This window comes from Cynocephalus volans, chromosome 6, assembly GCF_027409185.1.
Source record: "Cynocephalus volans isolate mCynVol1 chromosome 6, mCynVol1.pri, whole genome shotgun sequence".
NCBI lineage: Eukaryota > Metazoa > Chordata > Mammalia > Dermoptera > Cynocephalidae > Cynocephalus > Cynocephalus volans.
Window position 1 is genome coordinate 28,018,547 of NC_084465.1, and position 25,982 is coordinate 28,044,528.

General features: G+C 40.4%; 1 protein-coding gene across 1 annotated transcript in view; it reads right to left on the bottom strand.

The window, feature by feature from the left end:
• SND1 (staphylococcal nuclease and tudor domain containing 1) overlaps positions 1–25,982 on the bottom strand; it is a 422,567-nt gene that overhangs the window by 174,704 nt on the left and 221,881 nt on the right. The window contains exon 13 of the mRNA XM_063099206.1: positions 14,578–14,688. Within this exon, the coding sequence (XP_062955276.1) occupies positions 14,578–14,688 (111 nt within the window). The remainder of the gene's footprint in view (positions 1–14,577; positions 14,689–25,982) is intronic.

The following is a 25,982-nucleotide window of genomic DNA, read 5'->3' on the forward strand; positions in this document are numbered from 1 at the left end:
CTTTAGAAATTGCTAATGATTTAGGCTACTTCCCCTTACAATTGAGTCTAGTGATTTATCATTTAGGGATCCTGTTCATGGTCACCGACCAAGGCTGATTCTCCCTGACCCCTTGGGATTTGTGAACTAACAGTAGAAGAAATGAGGATGGTTTGTATAAGAAACTAATGGCTAGAAGCCAACTAATGATCCAACTCTTCTAACTCCCTGAGCCCTGCTACATATAGCCCATGTTCCTATTTCTACAACCTCCTCTGCTACCAATAGGCTCCCCTATTTTGCCACCATAAACTTGACGGAGCAGCCTTAGAACAAAGCCTCCATGAGGCAAAACAAGCTTACTCCCACCCAGGCTGTACCTCATTCCCTTCAAGGCAAGGCCTGCTAAGCTTTCTGCAGATCCTCTGGGGCACAAAATGCCTGCAGCCTTATCCTCTAACAAGGACAATCAAAATAAATGGATCTGCCCTCTAAACAGACAGGTTCATGTTAGAGTACTGCTGAACTTGAGGCCTTTCCTGGGGGCTAGAGAGCATCTCATATACTATGAGGAAAAAAGAATAGGGCCTGAGCAGTAAGTTAGAAAGCAAAGGTCCTCCAGGCGAAAGCAGTGAGGTGGTAAACTAAAATTCTGCTTAACTTTGTGACCCTAAGTAGCTCTGTGCCAGAAACAGAAATCCAGGACTTACCCAAAGCTAAACATTCTACCAAAGGTGGAAAAAAATAACACCCAAAACTGGAAAACATGGATAATAATGTGCCTATGACATTTAAAGCAATGACAACAGAATTCTTTAAAATTAAGTCTTAATAGTATAAAAAAAATATGAATTTGTTTCTAAAAAGCATATTATCAGATACTCATTTGCATACAGGAATTAATTTTGGAAAAAGCTTCAAAGACTTAATTTTGTCACACTTAAAATATGATTGTTAATTTCTGGAACATTCAAGAGGCAGCAAGAATGTAGCATCGTAACATCATATATAAGTTGAGAAATAGTTCTTATTTTGTTAACTCTTAACAAAAAAGAAGCAAATGGAAAGTTACCAAAAGGTAGTTAACCACTAAGTTCAAATAATTCACACCTAGGAGGCACTCTAAAGTCTAAGTGGTAGACCAGACCCAGGCTCCGAAGTGCAAAGCATGTGTGAGAAATGAGCAAATTGGGCTATTTCAGCTTACCTCTCCTTTCCTGTGCTGAGGTTGCTTTGGTTCTTGCTACCCACTGCTGCAAAACGACCCTGAGTGCACCATCTCCAGAAAACCCCCCTCTGCCTGACACAAGGTTGATGTCACAGTAAGAGCCTCTCCTTGAAAGAGTAGGGGGGGAACCTCCCAGTGTAGAAATTCTGGTATGTATCTCAAAGAGGAAAGGAGCAAAAGCCAAGAGCTGCAGGCTTGCCACAGCTCCTTGCCAAAGGGCATGTACATCTTTGTTCCATACTATGACAATATATGACATGGCTGCCTACGCAGAATTGTATACATGGGAATGAAACGTGGAGATCCAGGCTCTGCTGAAGACAAGGTATGTTGCCTTGTCACCACTTCTCAGAGGCAGTTTCTCTGGGATAGGTCTGTGGAGCTCTGTCTTGGTGACATGGGAGGGTTTGCTTCCACTGATGCCTGCTCCACAGGGCAAACACTAACACTCCCTCCCCACACTGCCTTTCCTCATAGGCCACAACCACAGCTCTACATCCCTTTCTGTTAGGCAAGGAATGCAACTCCTGACTTCCAAACTGCTCCTGCTGCGTTTGCTTAATAGCTGCTTCCTCACAAAGGCAGGCTGATGTTCAGGCTGGCCAGGAAAAAGGAAGCAGTGGGGCAGAACACAGCCTGCTCCTCTCACAGGCTTTCTTCTCCAAGACACAGCAGGACAAACGTGGCAAAGTCTAGCAGTGTCAATAATGGACAAAAATCACCACCAGCCCGGAAAAGTTAGTACACATCCACATAAAGGGGTAAAATGACAGAAGAGGGATGAAAACTCAGTTTTCTAGGTTGCTTTTAGAAGCTCCTAGAAGGGTGCTATGATGTGGGAGATGAACTCCATTCGGAGCACTGAAAAACCTTTCATTACACAGCAAAGTTTGAAATTCTCATGCATTAGGTGCTACTGCCTTCCCTCTACAAGATAAAACCCACAGCTTTGCAAAGGCAGATAAGGACTTTGTTACAGCGAGATCATGCCCATGTCCTCAGTAGAACAGGATTAGAATCTCAGCGCACATTTTGTGCGAAGGAATAGTTTGCTCTTAGGTTTTGTGGTCCCTAGCTTGCATGGAAATCCTAAGGACCAACTCTTTCCCAGCCAAGTCTTAGTACCACGGTAACAGTCCAACCATCCTGTGCTGACGAGCAGCCTCGATCTTATTACCAATTCAATAATGGCAGATAGTTATCTTGAAAAAATATCATAAGCTTACAAAGAAATTCAAAGGATTTATGGTTAGATCTAACCATAACACAATCATAAAACAGTTGTCACATCAGGAATTCTTAACCTGGCAAAGTAAATTAAATTGAGCTTCAGCCAGGATGTTAGAAATATCTAAGAACCATCCTAAAGTATACATGGGAATTTTCCTAGGGAGCAGGAGCTTTCAACAGAGCTTCACAAAAAAACTACTTTCTTACATAAAAGGGACCTAAAGAAAATAAAGTGATGGGAAGGAGAGATGGCATATACAGAGGTGGAAGGGAGATGATGGGCAAGGGAGGCTACAGAGCTGAGAGAGAGCAGGAGCCCCTGAACATGTCTGTTCATCTGTAACTTCCCTAGAATGATGCTTTCCTAGTAACCAGCATCCAAGACGTCCCTTAATTCTGCTTTTGCTATATTTAACACTTTCTTCTTTCATACTTGTTTTCACTTGGCCCTTTTGTAACCCTCTTGGTCCCAGCCCTCACCAGTTTATTTCCAGCTGGCATCAGGAATACTGTAAGTAAATTCACTCAATTCCTTTTGATACCGCATACCACTCATTCAACATTGCATACCACTACCATAGATATGACTTCTCAGTAAAAATCTGTTACAACATTTCACACCCCTACTTACACCCAAAACAAAGACCATGAGCCTGTGAAATCAAGTGGAACTTCTTAGGCTTGGCTTTCATAGTCCTCTACCATGTGTTTCCAGTTTATGTCTTCACATGATTTCCACATCACCCCCTTTAGTCATATTAGGCCCCACTTTGTCCATGCCTCCTACATGCAGGTTATTACTCATGTGTGTTCACCTGGACTTTTATTCCTCTTAGTCCTATCTCTCCTTCCAGGCCAACACAATAGAATAAAAGAGTTATTATGTATTTGTAGCCACACCCTCCCTACAGTCATAAGATAATTGCCACATCATGAATTCTTAACCTGGGGTCCTAGGTGAGCCACAGTTAGGATGCTGGGAGTATCAATGAACTCCTTTGAAATGGTCATAAAATTGTATTATGTGAGTGTGTGTGTGAGTGTGTGAGTGTGTGAGTGTGTGAGTGTGTGTGTGTGTGTGTTAGTATGTATCATTCAGTTCAATATGTAATTATAAACTACAACACATAACGTTCATATTGCTTTATGTGTTAATCTTTATTTCTATAGCTAGACTATAGGCCCTCTGAGGGTTAGGATTCTGTCCTTAACATTTGCTATGGTATTTAACACAGAGCTATGTTCACATAATTATATAAACTCTGGGTCTTCTACTTCAATTAAAGTGTGCCTAGTAAAGCTGAACAAATGCCTGGTAACTGACTGACTAATGCAGAATGCTAAAAGTATTTTAAATTGGAGACATGGACAATAATACCAAAGTGACTGCAAGGCAACAGAAGGAGGCTTGCCGTCTCTCCTGCATGCACAGTTTTGTGATCTATGCTACAGGGCAGAAGAGGTTAAAGCCTGAACTCTAAGGAGAACCTGAAGCCTTAAGAACAAAAGCATCACATCTCCGTCAAGTCTCCTGGAACTAGGGAAGATGGGCAAGAGCCTGAGTGGCACCGAGTGGGAGCAAAGCTCTGACCACTGTAAACAATAAAACAGCCAAATAGTAGGATTGTGAGGAACTCCTACTAGCCAATAAAGGATAAATGACTCAGGAGAAAGGGAAATAATTCCAACAGAAAAGGTTAAGAAGCAGAACAGAGAGTGAAAAACTTGCTAAACTTCTAAACAACATTGATAAAATGTGGTGTTTCAGCATGAACCACATACAGATATCAATAAAACATGGCAGCAAGGAACAGTTCCTTCAGCTTTTCTACTGGTTCCTTGGCAGTTGGAGGAAGCAACAGGGCCCTGCCACTTAGAAAATAAAATACAGAGCAGACACAGGTGCAGAACGGGCGGTGCAGGTTCCAAGATGACACAGCTGCATTTTCAATGAAAATGAGAATTACTGATAAGAAAGCCAGAAAAGATGGAGAGCCCATAGACTGGAAATGAGGAAATTGAGTCCTATGGTCAAAGGGAGGTGGGTGGACTAATGAGTCAGTAAGTATTATGAGGCAGTGAAGCAAATAACAAAGAACTCCAGGTCATCATCTCCTCTAAAACGAATACAAGGAAGAAATGAAGTCACATGCTATTGTGCCAGGTATGACAATGGATCTGCCGGGGTAGGTAGGGGGAGTGGGGGAATTATGAGCTCCATGGCAGAGAACAACCAACCCAATGCTACAGATGATGGGAACACACCTGCAAAAGATGAGCAAACTCTACTGTCCCAGATTAGACCAAAGGAATATCAGAGCTAGGTAGAAATGGGCATTAGCAGTCTAAAGTCTTCTTGAGAGGACAAGGCCTCAGAAAGGTGAGATTAATCAAACTGCCTCAATGACATTAGTTTTATAGTTTTTGCTGTTCTGATCACAAACTCCATCAGAAAACATTTGGGGTGACAATGATTCATAATCCCATTCCAAGACAAAAGCACCACAACATGTTTTCTGAGTTGTTATACACACAATACTTGACCACTTATACTTTGGAAAAAGTTTTGTAGGCTCTTTTTCATTAAATTCTTTATATCATTTTAATAGCTGCACAGTAAATCTATCACATGGACGTATATTTCATAATTTAATCAATCTCCTAATGCTAGATATTGATGTGAATATAATACTTCCTTCTACTGTTATAAATAATGCCACAAGGAATAACTTTTAGACAATCTGATGGGTACCTTGCTAATTACTTCCTTAGGTAAACTGAGAGAAGTAGAACTGCTATATCATAGGTCAAGGAACTAGTATTTGTTTTCCACTTCCCTTTCCCAAGGCAAACCAGACAGAACATGCCTTGCCTCATGGACTCTATCTGTGGATATCCCTTTGACATAGGTGCTCCTTTCCCCATACATCCCAGCTACCCATATATGAGGGTACTTCAAAAAGTTCTTGGAAAAACAGAATTAAAAGATAATACACTTATAACCCCAAGGTCATGGGTTTGGATCCTGAACTGGCCGGCTGCCAAACAAAACAAACAACTAAAAGATAATACAAATCTTTCCATGAACTTTTTGAAGTAACCTCATATATCTCCACTTTTGCAATTATATTTGCAATTATATTTGCAATTATTTATTTGTCTACCCAAATCACTACTAGTTCATACGTTTTTTTTTTTTTTTATCCCCAATACACCTGATAAGATATTTGTTACTGTAACATCAACAATGCAGTGACAGAATTTATTTATTTTTTGCAGCTGGCTGGTAGAGGGACAGGAACCCTTGACCTTTGTGTTAGGTTATAGAAAATTTCAATGTGTCTTTTGACTGGGTGAAAAGCAACTATTCTTTAATATATGGTTTAGATAATGGTTTTCCAATGTGAGCTACATTTACTTGGACATACTGGAAAAGATTCATTGTCACACCCTAAAGATTTGGCTCTCTCAACTTGATGCAAAGCAAGAGGAATGGGAAATAATCCTTCTTAACTTCTGGACACAAAGCTGGAGGCTTAGTATAAAACGGAGTTTACAAGAAATTTAGATGCAAAGAATCCTACAAATGAAAGAAAGCTATGAGGCGGAGTTTCCCTTCAACGAGCAGCTATGAAATTCTGTGCATTGATGTACCAGTGATAAATTATTCAAACTATAGTCCTCCTGAGAGATTTCCAAGGATTAGAGCAAAAGTAGGATAGGGAGAGACTCAGCTCTCCAACCCTCTCAGCACCTGACACTGCAGTTGAGCCAAATCAAGCAAGCACTGCAACACTCAAGATGATTTCACATTAAATTAGCCAAGAGCAGGTTGAGGCTACTCAGAAGGAATCAAATTAAGGAGCCTTGAATTTATAGTATGAGGAAGGGGAAAGGGACAGGAGTCAAGGGGAATGAAGAACTAGGACCTTCTATAGAAATCCAGAGCTTGTCCATTCCATGCCTTGTTCATGATTATAATTCCAATGATAATGATGACTAATCTGCCATTAAAGGACATACATTTTGATTTGTTTTACAGCAGTCAAGAATTGTTTAGGGGGGACAGAAAGAGGGTGGTCTTGTAGCTAGATAGGAAGAATAAGTCCTAGTGTTCTATGGCACTATAAGGAGACTACCATTAACAACAATTTATTGTATGATTTCAAACAGCTAGTAGAGAGGATTTTGAATGTTCCCAAAACAAAGAAATGACAAATGTTTGAGGTGATGAATATGCTAATTACAATAATTTGATCATTGCACATTGTACACATGTACCCAATTATTACAATGTACCCCAAAAATATATACAATTATTATGTCAATTAAGAAAAAATAAATTTAATGAGAAAAAATCATGCAGAGATCCATCAAAAAATTGTTTACAGCAATGGTTCTCAAATTTTAGTGTGCATCAGAATCACCCGAAGAATGTGTTAAGAGAGACAGCAGGGGGGTGGTGTGGGGGGAGGTTGAAAATTCACATTTCTAACAAGTTCTCCAGTGGAAATGATGTTTCTGGTCTGAGAACCACCGGTTAGAAAGTCAAGTTATAAGACATTCAAGAATGTCAAGGGTCAAGTGTTACCACTTCATTGTTATGACTTACTTTGGATTGAGATTATATCCCCAGAATGATAAACTTCAAATGTACCACATATTTTGGGGTTGTGCGAGAGGAGTAGGAGCCTCTTAGCCAAGAGAATAGTGAACTGGAATAGAATAGACAAGCTGCTCTGGACACAAAAGTTGCTGCAGATGAACATATTGTGGGGTGGGGACATGCCAACGACCAAATCTTCTAGAACCATTTCCTCTAAAGGAATACAACCAGAGCAGACTAATGATTACAGAAAAGATCAGGCAAAGAAGATTTTTATTTTTTGGGGGTCAGGCTGCTACAGGGATCCAAACCCTTGCTTGACCTTGGTGTTACGACGCCATGCTCTAATCAACTGAACTAACCAATCAGCCCCAGGAGGATTTCTTATTACCAGTTCGTCATTTGATCATGACCTGCAGAACTACCTACAGCTTGGTAGGCAAGACAGCAGACAGGTGAATGGATTCCAACCTGACCCCAGTCGCCTCACACTAGTCATCAAGAAAAGTCTCACAGCTTGAGTTTCATCAGAAGGAACTGGGGGTGGAAAGGGAAGAGAAGGATAGGGAGTGAGCAGATCCTCTTAATATCCTGAAGGAGAAAACTATTTGGAAATGGAGACATTATACTGCTCTCCAGAAGTGGCCATTTGTGTTGCCTTAAATGCAGATTGATTACTGCTATTTGGATGTTGAGTGCATCATCTTTTCTGAAGAAAGGGAAAAGCTAAATTTCCCCACATTCAGCTGTACCGTCAAATCACTTCCCCACACCAGCTCTTTTAATGCATTTTCCTGTTATCACATCCACTTGCAATAGCCGATCTACCCTACTTCCCAACATTGAACACCCCCACCCCACCAACACGTGCTGAATCCAATTAGTAACCTCATGACTGTGACACCTAACTGCAAGCCCAAAATGTAGTGGGGCTGTGAGTTTCCAGAGTTAAAAAGGAAAGGGAGCCATTAGGGTATTTAAGAGAAAGGCCAGACTCCTTTTCTGTGCTGGCTTCCAACCTGCACTGGCATGATGTAATGCAGCTGGGTGAAGAGGGCAAAAGATAATTCACCCGACTCCTGCTTTCTATGATGCCTGAGCTAAAAATCCAACAGTACTCTGGTGTTACAGGAATCTGCAATTAAACAGCGGAGGAAAAAGGAAAACATCAAGTAAAAGCTCTGTTTTTAACAGTATTCATTAGGTTCTGGTTTTATTCAAAGAGAACTTTCACTTGTTGAGGTCATTAGATTGAAAGTGAGAAATCTTGGTTTATTTAAAGCTGTACCATTAAACTTTTGAGAAGAAAAGAACAGAGGCTAGACAGAAAAGACAAATTTCAAGGAGATGCTCTTAGGGCAAAATTTAATAAAAATGAGAGATGGAATAAAAAAGATGTAAGGCAAGCAGTGTTAATATAAAGAGGGAGAAAAGAGGAAGGGCTAAGAAGACAGGTGAGAAAAGAGAAGAAATAGGAAAAAGAGCAATATCCAGAGATACTATTAAAATTACTTAATGCCTGTCCCTCTGAGATTGCGTGTTTTGTAAGGGGTTGAGTCTATTATCTTTTTTGTTCACTACTATTATCCCCAATGCCTGGGACCCAGGATACATTCAAGAAAATGAGAATAAAGAGAAAAAATGAATGCAAAGCCATCACATGCAAGATAAACCAGCCTTGAACAACTGTTCCTGACAGAGGAAAGATTTGCTTTCTTGGAGAACTGATTACCTCATGTAATCTATACCCTGTGATAGGATATGTCACTTTCAAAATTTCAAAACACACACACTCAAATTCAATGCCAATTTTCTCAACAGATTGGTACAGATATAAAACTTGCTTCTTCTTATCAAGACATTTAAAAAATCAGAACTAGGCCAAATCAGTATACTGACCTCTTCCATTTATGAGTCCTAAAGTTGTATCTTTTAATTTAGCAACAGAAAAAGCTAAGTAACTCTTCACATTCTGTTCATACCCAGCATGTGAATGCCAGTAAAATTGAAAACAGATATGAAGGAACCTACCAAAAAATATTTTTTTTAATGCACAAGTTTTTCTTTTCTTCCAGTTATTGAAATTTTATGGAAAAACTTCCCTATACATCAGAATAAAGTAGAACTGCTCTGGCTAAGTTAAGTGGGAAGACCAAGAGCACTTCCTTCCCAGCGGTATCAAAGGTGCTTCAGTGGAGCTGCAAGATACATTTACAAGTCACTCCTATAAAAGCATGGAGAGTGGTAAGCCCCCCAGTAACTGCATCACCAAGAGAGATACTCAAGTTAAAACTGTATCTCTCCTAGTAATGGCTTAGGAAAGAAAGAGTTCCCAACAAGTTTACTGCCTTTTGATCAAGTCTGTGACGGAAATGCCAGCGGTTTTCTAGAGAAGCCTGAAAGTAGGAGTGTGCTGTCAGTCACACTGAAACAAAGCAAGAGACTGTGCTGATGGGGTTTGGAGACTGGAGATGTAGAAGTCAGCAAGACTGGAACACTAATTTTTTGTTTATTTAAAACAGGGTTTGCTCAATCAGAAAAATGAGTCCTTGAGGGGACTGGGAAGAGAGGACCAAGGCAAAGCCGAGGTGGGGGCAGGTAAATGCTTGCCTCTCAAAGACAGAGGACAACACCATGGTTTTCTGAGTATGCAGTGTGCCAGGCAAGAAATAGAATATACATGAAAAAGATAAGAGAGAGCCTGCCCTTTTCTCTTCTCCTGAGATAACCCTAACCTCATTATGTATGACCAGACTGAATCTAAATTCATTTAAATCTGCTTAGACACCAGATTGTTCAATACAATTGCTTTCCCACAGTCAAGATGGGGCATCAATTTCTTTTCTGAATATATACATACTACTCGGAAATCACAAAATCTTAGAATTAAAAGGTGCCTTAAAGGAATAAAGCCCCAGATACTGAACTTAACATAACTTCTGTGTTTTCCTGCAATGAGCCACAGATTAATAGTTTCTAGGAAATCCTTAAAATATTACATTTTGAAGTAAAGCTTTTGGTAGCTTCAGGAGAATGCACACAGATGATATTCCCTATGTGTGTGTACCTGAAGAAAACATGGCTCATGGCCAGGCTTTGATCTGACTCCAGTCCCTACCAGCTCATCTTCAGTGTCCATAACATGCTCAACAAAGGCCCACTTGGAAGACACCTACCATGATGACAAAATTCACATTTTGGCCTCTTCAATTTAAACTAGATGTGTTGTATGAAATATGTGGCATAGAGTGTATGAGAGATTTTTACAGCACTTTAGAAAATAAGAAGGGTACTGATAATGATTCACTATCTCAGAAATAACTCAGAAGGTTATAAGAGATATTTTCTGAAGGAGTCAAAAGCTCTGCCTCAAGTTTATAACCCTCATCAAGATTAGGAATGGGGGCTGGCTAGTTAGCTCAGTTGGTTAGAATGTGGTGTTATAACACCAAGGCCAAGGGTTCGGATCTGCCTGCCGGGCAGCCACCTACCCCCATCTCCTCCCAAAATACTAGGGATGCAGCAGGTCAGCTAACTGAGAAATACTGAAGTGAAACAAGAACTGGACTGGAAGTGTTAAGCCAACATGGGGCTGAAACATTAGGATGGTGCAGAAAAGAAATGATGTGTCACACTCCCAAAGCAGCCCACGTGATGTCTCTAAAAAGGGGAACCACGTTCAGGAATGTCATGGAGAACAGTGGGTCAGCTGCACGTAAGTTCTTTTTGCAAAAACTATAGAGGACACACACACTGGAGCTCTCAGAACCCTGGGACAAAATCAAGGGCTTTTCAACAGAGCCCATGAGAGAAACAAGGTCTGAGAGTACATGAGAAAATGCCAAAACCTTATCTTACCAAGACACAAGGTAATGAGGGAGGAGGCAGCTGATGACAGACAACTGAGCTAGAAAGGAAGACCGCCTTTTGGGAATTAGTTTTATTTATTTATCCTTTAAAACAAAAAAAGACGTAGCTTCCTCTAGATGGGCCACGTGTCTGAGACATAATGAGGGTTTCCCAAAAGCAGACAGGCATCGGAATGGAGCCTCGAAGGGTCGGCAAACTGACAGAGCTGCTGAGGTAGTAGAACTTGTTTCTAGCAGGCCAGTGAATATGCTTGGAAACAACAAGCAAACTGTGAACTGGTATTCTTCTTCCCCTTCTGTCTCACCTAGTCTCCCAACAAGAGCCTAACTTCCTGAGCAGCCATCAGATGTTCTGAGAAAGGTTGGCAGATCATGCCCTCTCGCAGAGGAAGTAGTGGCTGCCACGTCCCAGGAAAGCTCATCAACTCCTAAGCATGCAGCTGAGCTGACCTGAGAAGTCAAACAAGCTAACAAGCTGCCCTTTCCCCAAAGCTCATAATGTTTCTCTAAAAGGATTAATGGCCTAGCAGTGCACTGGAAAGCAAAGTCAATGGGAGAACACTCTGCACTACTGCTGCCATCACTAGTGATAAACAGAGAGAAAAACAGGTAACCAGGGGCAGGGTCAAATAAATCTATTGCAGTTGACCCTCTTGTGGGGAGGGATGAATGAGAACGACAGCCTTGCTACGTTACCTTCACTCACCTTTTACTTACCTAGAGTTTTACAATGACCGACTGATATGAACGCAGCAGATGTTATTAATTTGACCTTTGCCAAAGCATTAGATACAGTACCTCAAGAAATTTTACTTAGGAAATTAATTCAAATTGGCTTGGTTCAGAACACAATCACTGAAGATTAAAAAGTGGCTGAAAGATGATAAACAAAAGACAGTTAAGTGACAGTCCATGCAGTGAGAGTTAGGGTCAACACCAAAGCCATTCCTGTTTAGGGGTTCTATTCAGGGCAAGAAAAGGAGTAAACAACTCACTAATGAGATCTGCAGAGGACACTAGGCTGGGAGATAGAGGAACCACATTGACATGGGCATAAAATCACAAAGCAGAGTTCAACTGGAGAAAATATATCGGGGAATCTATCTAGGGGAAAACAACCCTAAACTCAGACAATATTCAATAGTCAGCCAGAATAAGGGGCAGGAGAGCATGTAAAAAGAGTTTTGACATGCTGTAACATGACAGAAGCAAGTAGGAATGCTAGGGAACACGGGAATGTGTGGTGGGGGAGAGGAGTGCTTCGAACTGAGGGTGAACTAAAATAAAGGAGAGTGTCAGAAGACAGGTGGTTTTGAAAAGAGGTTGACTTTATCATTTTCAAAAAAAGGTACACTGCACTAAAAATCTTTTCTAATGGCTACAAAACCACCATGCTTATCTAGCAGGTGTTCTGGTCTTTCTTGGATCTGATTTCGCCTTGCTGGGGGTTAGCATCTAGAAGATGGCATTGAGCCACCATCCTGGGGCTCACTGACAACACTGCTCCAAACGAAAACCCACTCACAGTTCATGGTGCCCATTCCTCCTTATTCTTTATGAGGCCTGTATTGCCTATGGCAATACCTCACTACTCAGGCAAGTGCTTAATTTCTCTCTGTTTACTCAACCTGCAACAGTGCAATGACCCTGAAGCCAATTTTTTCACCATCAGTCTGAAAGCAATGGCTTAACACAATTATCTCTAGGCAGCTCACTGCTTTAGCAAGCAAGCATCTTGTTACATTACTTCAGCACAAAATGAGCACTAAAGAGGCTGTTTTCTTCTTAAAACCTAAAACTTAAAAAATTTCACTATCTATGCATACTCATTAAACATTATAACACAACACGGCTATTTCTAACAGCATAATAAGAGAGCTTATTCTGGCCTCACTTTCCAGAGCAGCTTTGCAAATTATTTCCACGCTTACCTGCCTGTCAGAATTAAATATTCACTAGTGGCAGAGTAAACCCAGCACGGAAAATATGACTATATATCCTAATGTACTGCTAAGTGCTCCTGCTACTCTGGGAATGCATAACCTATTCTTCAAGTCACCATCAGATCAGGCTGACCATGTCCACCACAGACCCACCCCCTGAATCCCACCTATAGTTTAGTAATTGTCCATTTCCTAGAGGAGCTGATGATCAAATCTAGGAGATGTGAAGCCACATTTCCCATCATGGGTTCTTTGGACCCATTTGGCTTAGTGATAATATAGGAAGGGACAGAAGAAAGAGTAAGTGAGCAGGATTATAAGAAACACCAGTTGAGGACTATATAGCACATCATTTTCTTTTTTTAAAAAAAGATGATTAGTAAGGGGATCTTAACCCTTGACTTGGTGTTGTCAGCACCATGCTCTCCTAAGTTTGCAAACCGGCCATCCCTACATAGGGATCCGAACCTGTGGCCCTGGTGTTATCAGTACCACACTCTCCCAAGTGAGCCACGGGCCAGCCCTAGCACATCATTTTCTAAATAGCCATTAATAAACGTCAAACAACCAAAGGTATGGGCATTTTCACTGAACTTTGTATTTAAGAATCAGGTACACAGACAAGGCCTATTGGTAAAACCCATAAGAAAGAACCCAAAAAGCCACAGCAGCCTGACAGACTGATTTCTCAGCTGACATTCTGTGTGACATTCTATAGATGCTCTATCCATCAGGATGTGACAGGGTGTTAAAGGTAAATGTCACATAGCAGGGCAATGTTCTGGGCCAAAGGGCAAGAGAAGAGATCTCAATGACAAAGTCTGAGGCCGAGATTAGATAACACGCGCCCAAAATTATTCCCCCTCTAACTATAGAGCATAACCTGACAATTACCAAACTTCTAGAACTAAATACATCCTAAAGGCCATGGAAAAACTGCTGAGTGAAACAAGACCCTGCCATCACTTTGAAACAATGGACATGTTTTGGTTGAGTCCAAACAGTTTGTTAAGCTATCCAAGTTAGTTCAGCAATAACTAGCTCAGGTCTTGCTATGTTTCCCAGGAAGTCTAGGAATCACTCAACTACCAGCACCACCCAGTGACAAAAGTCTCCCTGAGTAAGAGCCTTGAGGAATGTCAATTGCAAGAAATACTGCTGAGCAGTATGCATGTCCTTGGGGCAACTAGCCACAGGGATGAAGGACAAAAGTAAAATGTCACAGGGCTCCACAAACGGTCTCCTGCCAACCATCAGAATTGAAACCAAAACTCATTTCCTAATAAATGTTTTCATTTCCTTTGTACGTGACAAAAAGTCTAGAGGTGATAAATGGAAGGGGCTGGGAGTAGAGGCCTCCGGAAGTAGGAAACAGAGGTAAATGCATTGCACACATAAACCAGGAATGCCGATAAACATATCTTATTTAGTGGTTTTATTCATGATTCCTTTATAACATCTACTAAGGGAGATCATATCTAATATATACATATTTTGCAGATTTTAAAAAATGGAGGCCCAAGTGTACTTAACCAAGGTTAGACAGCAAGTTCACTGCGTGCCCTCTTTCTTTTCATGGAAAAAACTAGAAAAATAAAAGGATAAAAGCTTTCTCAGCACATTCTGCTCAGGTATGGGCACAACAGTGGAAAAAAAATAATAGTGGGAAAAAGATAGTGAGGCTGTGGGTCCCAGTGTAATGTAGTGACTTTTTGGTCTCACCTGGCCTCTGCAGCAAGCAGCTCATCATAGTGTGAGGACCTCTGGTCATCATCCTGCCGGTATCTGATCACTGTGGCTAGACCTTTACTGACAAGAGCCTCCGCGATGTTTCTGCAACAGAAAAGATAGGTCAGTGAGCACTAGAGGTGCATATGGGGCTCAGTCAACAGAAATAAACAGTTAGCACCTGGAAGTCTTAATGCATTCTGGCAGAGGGAGGGAGAAGCTAAGGATTTCGAGACTGATGAGTTGCTAAGCTAAAAATACAAAAACAAAAAATCCAAATAAAAGGTTGAATAACACAGTTCCCTAGCTCAGCATTTTTCTGGTTAGTATAGTCAGCTGCTATATCAATCCATACATGAAAACTAGCAGAAAATATCTGTAAAAAGCCCACATTAGGCCAGGCTATTTACAGAATGTTATAAACAAGCCACTACCCTCAAGAAAAGTCTGCTCTAAAATATCAGGCACAGAGATAAAAACTAAACACATAAAAGCATGACCTAAATTTCTCAAAATCTCCTTTCTAGCCTATGCTGCAACTAGAAAATGTCTTGCTTTAGTTTGGCAATGTTAGAAACATTGGTTTAACATAACAGTCAAAGGGCTTCTCTTATCACCAGAACTCCTGCAAGTGATCTCTCTCTCACCCACAGTGGGCTTGGAGAAGGGAAGAGAGAGGAATAAATTGGGGAGGAGGGTGCAGGCCGGAGGGAGGCATTCTGGTAGAAAGGAAATTCTTTATGCAAAATGAAATGAGATGGGAAACAAAGAAAGTAAGAAGTATAAAATTCGAGATGACCAATTTTGGAGCAATACTTCAAGGAGACCACAGGAGATCTCAGATTAGAATCCAACTTAAAGCATTTCTCAAATGCACTGAGTCTTTTCTTCACCAAAATAAGAAAATTGCTTCCACTTGGGAATGAGAGGTGCCAGTATAAGTGACCTCCATCTACTAACTAGAGAAGAATTCATAAGAAATGAAACTCAGGCAACTAATGAAGCCTGTTTGCATGGTTCCTCCCCAACCTGGAAAGGGAACTTTGACATGAACAATCAAATGGTAAAGACACATTTTCAAAAACTACAGCAAATACTGGAAAGCAAGAAGCATGATATTATTGAGGGAGAGTGGTGGTTACGTCTTTCTTTTTGTCTGTCATAATTACACCAAAGGCCACACTCAAACCATCTGGTTCGCTGCCCTTTAGGGAGAGGGTATGGTAAGCAATAGGCTACTGTGCCATATGCTATGATTTAGCATTGTTTCAAAATGTAGTTAACTCTTAACACACTAGTGGTTCTGAAAAGTCATACTGTGGGGATGCTGAGAGTTTACTAACCAGTAGCTGTGCATGTTTAAGCCACTTAAGGGTTCTATTCATCAAAGCCCAGGAGAAGATACTGTTTTAAATAAATAAGAAGTAAAAATGAGCCAGTAGAGAAAGGAGGAAAAGATGCCATAGCTGCTTCTCTTCTCCTTATCTGCCGCTCTGCTGCCTGTTTATCTACCGCCAGCACGATATTAATATCTCCAAACCACCACGGAATTAGCACTTCTCAAAATCCACTCCCACAAAGAGGCTGCTTTGCTGGCCACCCTGCCTCCTGAGTCACCGCCTAAGCATGCTGGCAAATGCCGTCATTATCACAGAGTTGTGTTTGGCAGCATAGAGAAGGCTACAGCCCCAAATTAGTAGATGTAGATGTTGATACATGGTGAGGATTTAACTGAGGTTGTCACCAAGGAGCCCTAATAGGGCAGGAGAGAAGCTCCACCCACCAAAGAGCTAGCAAGAAGACTGGTGAGTGGTGTGGGGGGACTACTCCACTTTTGACAGGTTGAGATGCCTTGGCAATTTTAAATGCCAAAAGAAGAAAGAAATATTTGCTACTACACTTTGAATTACTGAGCAGTGACATTTTACAGTCAAACATGGGGTCTGGAGGAGAAAGCTGGAATGGCAGAGCAGGAAAAATTCACACAACAAGCTTCTTATGAAAAACTAGAGAATACTAAGCAAAACAGAACAAATGTTTAATGATCCACTCCTGTTAAAGCTGCTCAAATCAATTCACAGAATTAGTGAGTACCTGCCCGGCCAGCAGAGAACCAAGGTCACAGTTCTTTCCTCTTCATAGTCCTTGCCCTCTTTATCCTATCAGCAAACACCTACAACCCAGTTAGGACCTGCCACATAGAGTTCCTGAGGCCTTAGAGCCCCAGATCACTCCACACCCTGCCCACTACTCTCCTCTCCCTTCCCTCTAAAGCTTAGCATCTAAACCATATTCTCTTAGCTTCTTATCCCTAATTACAGATTTCTCCTGGAGGAACAGTTGTGGTGTTGGCGCTTAGCAGTAAGGAGAGCAAAAAGACATGTAATAATAACAACCATCATTATTGGATATTTGCTACATGCCAGGCATGTGAGAATCACATGTATTCTCCTCTTGGTGCACTTCCCTTATGATATCTCTTCACATTATATTGCAATTATTAATTCATTGTCTATCTTCCCTGCTAAATGATGAGCTCTGTGAGGGCAAGGGCCATGTTTTTCTTGCTCTGTACCCCAGTGCCTAGCATAGTACTTTGCACAAAGTAGACAGTAAATATTTTCTAAATGGAATTATTTAACTTATTTAGGACAAATAAAAATTTTTTTACTGTTGCAAAACTAAAGAAAATTCTTTTAATTTTGTTTTAAAACATCCAGAAAAATATGATGTTCTTTTAGGTATAAGAAAGACATGTAATCATTTTGGAAATACAGCATTAGAACATTATTTATTTTCCTAGCCAAGTTTGGCCACCATAGAATCAGTAACTTTCTGCATGTCTTCCCAGCTTTTGTCTTTTTCCTCCGCATTATCTAAGACTTCAATTTAAAAAGAGAATGAAAGGGAGATAGAGAAAATGGAATTAGCCTAGATCCATGTACTTGACTGGATCATTCATTTCTTTCAGCTGCTAATGAAAGGTCAGGAGATTTTCCCCTGGCTAAAGATGGCTCAGAACCCGACATCAGTACACTGATCAGTTGCCCAGTAAGAAAAGAGAACATTAAATTGTGTGCCATGACATTATCCTGCTTTAGACAAATTTATAAGTTCTGCCTTCTTGAGTGTATCAGTAATTCTACTCCAATTACACATGTCTGGTGCAAATGGATAATTCACAATCAGCATATAAAAAAGGGACCTATCAGCTTTAGAAGTCTAACAGTAAGTCATCTCTCTCTGTATTAGCTAGAAACACAGAGAATTACAGCTGGGATTGAAATCCTTCTCCAAACTAAAAGAGAAAGTTAGGGCTGCATTAAAAGTGACCAGTTTCCATTAGGCATGATCAGGTGTTTCTGATAAAAACACAAATGACATGCGTCTCACATACAGGGTTTCTCAAAAGATCTACAAGTAGTTTGGCATTTTATCTTCCCCTCCCACTCCTTTCCACTGCAAGCAGGCTGTGATATTCTCATATTTTTCCACTATAAGATAGCTTTGAAACCACAGGGTCCTATATCTGCCAACGTGGAAAAAAAGGGTTCTATGCCCATAGGATAGAGTAGAATTAAATGGTAGGCTATAATTGTTTGATCACATTTTTGCCTGCCTTCCCCACCTTTACCCCCCCCACCTCAATATTGGAAGTAAAAAACAATATATTGATAGATCAGATAATTGTCTAAAACAGTCTGGATTACTTCACAGTGTGTGTTTGAATATGTGTAATTTTGAAACTATCTAAACTTACAGAAAAGTTGCACATACTGTACAAAGAACATGCCCCTCTTCTTTGAACTGTTTGAGAACTAGTGGACAACCTATTATACCATCACTCCCTTATACGTTAGTGTGCATTTCCTACAAACCAGGGCATTTTCCTACATACTCAAAAAATGACCAGTAGAACCAGGTTATTAACACAGACACATTTATTACCATCTAATCGAAAAACCTCAAATTTTGCCAATTGTCCTAATGGAACACTTAGGGAAAAAAGGAGCTAGTTTAGAATCAGGTATTGCATTTAGCTGTCATGTCTCTTTAGTCTGGAACAGTTCCCAGTCTTTCTTTGACTATAATGACCTTGATACTTTTAAAGAGTACAGGACAGTTATTTCAGTTTGCCTGATGTTTCTTCGTGATCATGTTCAAGTGATGTATTGATGTATAATTTGCCGACAATGTTAACTTTGATCACTTAATTAGGGTGGTGCCTACCAGGCTTCTCTGCTGTAAAGTTAGTCTTTTCTATTAGGCCTCATGGCCAGCATCAGCACAGCCTTGTTAATCAACTTTCCACCCTCTTCCCCCTTGCCCCTCCCTGCCCCTCCCTACCTCATGTTAATCAACTTCCCACCATCTATCCCCTTGCTTTCCGAGAAAAACTGGAATTTGTACAAAACAGATTCTTATGCAAAAATGGCCACCCAACACCCTTCCTCTAATTCAAACCTTATAGAACCTTTTTAGTGTTTACGGGGATGGGAGGTGATCTGACTTGGTCTCCCCTCTACACTGGTGGAATAAAGCTTCTTGGCTGAAATAGTGCCTGGCTCAGTTCTCTTTCTTCCTTTTCTCTGTCTCGCCAAACCTAACATTTTCCTCTTTGCAATTAATACATATTTTGCGAGGAGACACTTTGAATTACATAATTTTCATCCCTCATCAAACTCCCAAGTGATTAATTTCTTTATTTGTATTAGTATGAACTCATGGAATCTCATTTTATTCAAAGGGTTATAATCCACCACTATTGTTCCTTATTTTGATGCTCAAATTGTTCTCAATCTGGCCAGTGGGAGCTGGAACAAACTAACTTCTGTGTCCTTTGGACATGTCCCCTATCATTCTGTGAGTACTTCCCTGTTTTCTGTCACAACAGCATGTTCCAGGCTTATCTGGTACTGTCTTTCCCAGCTCTGGAATTAGCCATTTATCTAAGAAGGACACATTTAAATCTATATTTATTTCTATAAATTTATTTCTATATCTATCTATTACTACTGAAAACCACGTGTGACAGTCATGAAATTGTGCCTCTTGGATCTCTGACCGCAGGAAGCATAATTGACTGACAGCCCAGCTGCTGTGCTCTGAAATCAATCACTGCTATTCCAGTCAAAACCATGCTTCCCACCAGCTGCTCCCAGCCAGGAACTGAGTGCAACACAGATACTAAGGCAGGCCTGTTACTGAGAGACATGGGACTCCTCTGATGGGCAATTCTGACACGAGATCTCCATATGAGCTTGAGGAAACTCTCTTTAGAAGTGCCCCAGGCTTAGATTTTTCCTACCCAGCCTTCCTTCTTTCTCTCCCTTCTCCACAGGGGTTTGAGCTGCACTGCAGTCTGAGGGCTCTCCCAGCCTCTTGCAGCTCCATTTCCATTTGCTCTCAAAAGAATTTTCTCCAATTAATCTCTCACACATCTAATCCTCCTCAGCATCTGCTTCTTAGAGAACCTGAACCAACACACCATGTCTTCACACAGATATCTACCATCCCACTACAGGGCTCATCCTGGTTTTCTTCCTTTCCATATTTGTAACTCCCTTCTCTGACAGTGAGAAACCTGGCCTTATCTTAGTACCTTTACTTACACAGTCAATCCCCTGAGTGAATGCTCGGGCTCCAGTGCCCACGTGGATGCATGCACCCAGCCTCGGCTCTGAAGCCTTGTGCTGACACACTTACCCTCCTATTGGGCTCTAATACTCCAAGCCAGACTACCCCTCTGGGCAAATATGTCTCCTTTCATCTGCCCTAATTGCTTTAAGACTGAATTGTTTCCATCTGTCCCCCAAACGCCAACCACCACTGTTAAATAAAAATTATAGGAGGCCACTGTTTTGGACTAAGCTCCTGTACTAGGCCCCAGCAGACTAGACTAAAAATCAAAATGGAGTCAAAACCAAAATGGAGTCACCCTTGCTAAACTTCCAAACCAAACTAGGTTGTTTGAAATCAGGAGAAAGAGAGAAAGATAACAGACAATTCCACAAAAGGCCAGTTTAAATCTTCAGTAGGTATGATAATGAAGTTCCCTCTGCTTTAATCCTTACACAAAAGAAGTAACTAGAAGTAACCTGATGGTTAACCAGTTACTTTTCCATTGTTCTGTCTCCATGTTCCCACCTTATGAGGAAAACAAACTTTGAAATGACCAATCTAGGGCCAGCCCATGGCTCACTTGGGGGAGTGTGGTGCTGACAACACCAAGTCAAGGATTAAGATCCCCTTACTGGTCAACTTTTTGAAAAAGAAAAAAAAGAAAAAAAGAAATGACCAATCTGATTTTTGTTCTTTGTTTCTGCTTTCTTCAGCCCTTTTGCTATCTACAAAGCTAATCTCTTTTGTTCAGTTTATTGGAACACTTATTCTATTTTATGGAATAAAGTGTTGCTTGATTCTAGAATCATAAATAAAGCCAATTGAGATCTTTAAGCTCAACTTGTTGTAATTTTGTCCTATGACACCACGAACTTTCCATAGAGCCAAATTATGAAGAGGCAGAGAGCTTCTCAAGGAGGGTCTTGTTCTTCATGAAAGAACCAGCCTATGTGTTATGTGTTTGCCTGTCTGGTTATATGCACAGCCACAGGTAATGCATATTTCATAGTGATGATAAAGACAGAACCTTCCCCATGTACACATATACTTTTTCTCACTCACTTATACATTCTGTGACTTCAATGATTTGGTGCTTATAAGTAGAGCTAACTTAAAGGAAATGCACTGCTTGATAAAAGAGAATCTGGACTAAACGGATAGATAAAGATATCAAAAGAGTGAGCATAGGGAATAATAACTGAACACACACCCACCCCTTCATACTCCATCCAAAAAGGATAACAGATAACTCAGTGGCTCTGGCTTACAGATCTTTATCTAGCTCTTTGAGCTTAACACTTTCCACTTAAAAACCGTCTATGTTTTATCAATCACTGAGGTATCCCTGGAGATTATAAAACCAGAATATTTTCCTTAAGGAAAACACATGTGGGCACATATTGAGAATAAAGTAAACCCATAAAGAAATGCTTCTGCAAAGTATTTTAGACAAGGTCAAAGGAAAGGATTGAAAGATAATTAACAGCTCAATATATTCCTAACAGTCAGAGATATACATCTCATGCATATTCATGAACGTGCACAGGCACACACATGTGCTTACTCACCATACAACTTCTTTACAATAACATGAAGTTCCTGTGGTCAAATTTTATAAACTAAGCTCAAAATGCAGCCCCTGGCTGTTTACTATGAGATATCAGGCATGTATGGCTGGCCTGTCAACCATGACCTTCAAAGGCTGGAATGTCTTAATGCTGGAAAACTGCCTTTACTTCCTTTACACATTGGCTGTGCTTTCACAAGTACAGGCATTCTCACAAGAGCTGTGAGGGAGATCCCTGGCTGACAGAGTTCCAATATTGATATCTGACATACCAGATGGCAGATCTCACTTCTTGTCAGCTATTTAGGGGATGTTCTACTGTGGGGCTAATCTACTATAGAAGCTGCAGGGTGCTGATGTCTTTCTTTACAACTAGGTTAGAGATAAGCAAGGAAAGGGAGGTCCATCACAGGATTCAATAAAGAAATGGAAAGCTCAGAAGACTGAAAAGCAATTTTCTTCAGAATATTAGTTCCATCTTTGCTCACATAAATGGGCAATGTGGGCTCTCCATCCCAAAAGACAATGAACAAGTAGGGAAAATGCCCAATGGCTAACAACCCCAAACCCAGGCTTCCTTCAGATCTTTTCTACAAATTTACACTAAGACCTCTAACATCCACACTTTTTTTTAGACAGGAACCTGACAATTTCAGGTTTAAGACAGACTAGGCTTTTACAAGCTGACAAAATAAGTCTGTAAAGGACAAGAATAATATTCTAGACGACAGAGATCTAGAGACAATGGGCAATATCTTTTATTTTTATTTCTTGGTGGCCAGCTGCTGCAGGAATTGAACCCTGGACCTTGGTGTTATCAGCACCACACTCTAACCAACCAAACTAACCAGCCAGTCTCAGATATCGTTTATTAAGTTACTATTTTCCAACCAGTTCTCAAACAAGAAAAATGTCCTACAAAGCAACAGGTAGCTTCCAAAAGCTAATATGATGGTATCTCCAGAGTTATACAGCACCTCTCCCACACAGTCTTTTTTATCCCCCAGTCCAACGGATGAATTCCTATGACTCTGGATCAATGATTTTCTTTTTCTGTACCCCTTTTTTGCTTCATATACATCCAGGAGACACTCCTCACATAACCAACAGCATCCGTAGATAGGAGATTCTGTTTTGGAAGGAGCAATAATTGGAAACATTTGAGGTGGCACACACCCTTTACAGATTTACTAAATTTCTCTCCTACCATCTTCCCTATTTTTTCACTTCCCTTAAATTTATGTAGTTCTAAAAATGACTCAAATTGATTTTTAAAATATTTTTCACTGAATGGTTCCTTTTTGTGTTTAACAAGTCTTGTCGCCCAGGATAGCCACCAGAGGATCTAAACAGTGGTTAGGGAATTTCCCAGCATTCACAATACAGATTGAAAGCAAAGAGGAAGATCCGAACACTTCCATATTCCTAGCCAGGCTTTAGTAACTAGGGTGAAGTGAGGGGAAAATTAATGATTATCAAGGGCTGCACTAAGGCACAGGAGTCTTAGGGCAAGGGATCCTCACTCCAGGCTCTGCCTTTGACAACCCACCAGCCCAGCTGTGGTTATATAGCAACATAAGGCATAACACAACGCAATAAAGCCAGACTCACGAATGGGCAAGTGTGGAATGGAATTTGGAAGCAAACTGAGCAAAAAAGCACTCTTCAAAACAAATCTCTCCAATAAGTTTTTGGTCATATCATTCTTCCTCATAGGGAGGGAAAGTGGAAAGAAAACAATGAAGATTGAAATGGACTTAGTACTATTTTAAGAACTGAAAAGGATGCATGGTTAGAATGAAATAAAAGGATTCCCATAAACACTGGTAAAATGTTTAATGAAAGAAAGAAGGGAGAGAGGGAAGGAGAAAGGGAAAAGACAAAGAAGGAAAGAAAGAAAAGGAAGGACAGAAGGAAAGAGAAAAAAGAAGTCATTCCATGAAAATATTACTGCTTTGTAGACAGACAAATCCTTGAATCCGTACAGCACATATCCATCCAAACTTCATTATTAATAACAGGCTTACACTTGAGCACTGACAAAAGCCTCTCTAGCTTCAGAGGCTACGTCCCACTGAGCATGAACAACATCCTTAAGTTTGGGAAGAAAAGAAATAAAACTAAAGATGTATACAGACTTGAATTTTTATAAGTGGGTGATAAAGAGATGTCACTTCATATGTACCCTGCTAGAACAGCTAACTCTCTACGCCAAGGCTTCTCTGAGCCACACCATACCCATTATACCTTCTCCCCACTCATGCCCTACCTACCTAGATGAGCGCACCAACCCTTCATCTCCTGCAAGAACATCTAACAGACAGAGGAAAATAAGATAGAAATATTTGTGAAAAGCAGTAAAATTAAACAGCTACCCTAATTCATAAATCTGGCTAGTGGAGAGTACAGTGTTGAAAATATGGGTCGAAACAATTTAGCAAAAGAGGGGGAAGAAGCATAAAATCAAATAGTTATGCTCAGTAAACAGACAATTTTATTCTGCCCTCAGGATTTATGCAGTACTGTAATCTTATTGCCACCTCTTACTTGATAGTTTCATTTATTTAGCAATATCATGGTTATGCTTTTATAAGACAAGTAAAACTACGGTATTTATACTCCATTATACCAGCTCTGCTTTCAGTACCACTGCGCTTCTGAGTCAGCAAAACATTTGGGAAAGTTAGGATAATGATGAATGTTGGCTGAAGTATGAGGGACATATTAAATATAAGTAACAATAAAACAATGTCCCTCTTCAAATATCCAATATTTTCTGAGATGCCCATCAATGAGAGAGAGAAGAAAACCAGTGAAGAAAACACATCTGTTTCATAGAAAACAGTACGGACTTGTCTGAATCTCCCTATATGACAGAACATGGGATAATGTCCCCAAAGTGACACTCCCTCTATATAACAAACATGCTTCTTTCCTGGAAGGAAACAAACAGATCCTTCAAAAACAGTAAGATCACCAATTAAATACCGGATCTACCCTGAAAAAAATAAACTAACAATACCAGATCTACCCTGAAAAAAATAAACTAACAAGCTTGTACTCCCAATCTAGCCAAACTGGTCTACTCAGTGCTAAATATGCCATGCACTCACATTTCCAACTACTTGCAGGACATGTGAATTTGTATGATTCATCATCATGTAAAACTCAGCATTTCAAAAATAAAACTCAGTTGCCTAGATTAAAGCTTTTCTGAATCCTACCAAATCACTCAACTTCCCAACAGCCCTATTTGTAGGACCATCATATCCCAGTCACCTAGGCCTGACATCTCTCTGGTTCCCATATAAAATCTTTGAACTCAAATCTATGGTGTTTCTCCTGTCAATGTTTTCTTTTCTGTCCTTTCTCTCTATGCCAGCAGAGACTCCCACTACCTTTCATAGGGACTACTACAGCCTCCCCTACCTGATATCCTTGCAATGCTGACCAATCCCAAACACTCAGTTTAATCCTCTTAAAGCATTAGGCTAGCAAGTAATCCTCATTCTCAAACCTACCACGACAGAAAACTTTTTTGAAATTTTCCCACATGAAGACAAACATTGACTTAATATATAGGAAATGATGATAATGGAGGGGAAAGGAGAGAAGAAGGAGAAGGGGAGAAGGAAGTGGGACAGGAGTATGGGTAAAGAGGACAGAGAAGGGAGAGGGAAAAGGAAATGGCTACTAGGAAGGGGAGGAAGACTCATTTATCGAGCACTATTCTACGGATAACTTTTTTTTTTTTTTTTTTTTTTTTTTGGTGGCTGGCCAGTACTGGAGACAAAACCTTTGACCTTGGTGTTATAAGGCTGCACTGTAACCAACTGAGCTAACCAGCGAACCTATTGGGCAGTATTCTAAATGCTTTACATGTATTAACATTTAATTTTGACAAAATTCTGATGAGATAGGGACTGTTATCATCCCTATTTTACAAATGAGAATCCTGAGGTACAGAAAGGTTACAAAGCTTGTAAGTGATAGAGCTATAATCAAAAGGAAAGGCTACCCATAGGCTGGGAGTAAAAATGTGGCATTTGAGTGATAAAAAGGACCTTGCCAATGAACTTGTCCAACCCATAACCTGTAAACATCTCATGATACAATTCTTCCTTTCATTTTCACTCAAAAGAGAATTTCAGATTTAATGAACATCTACTGGTTGTCTACTACAGGGCAGGCATTTTACACACATTAGCCT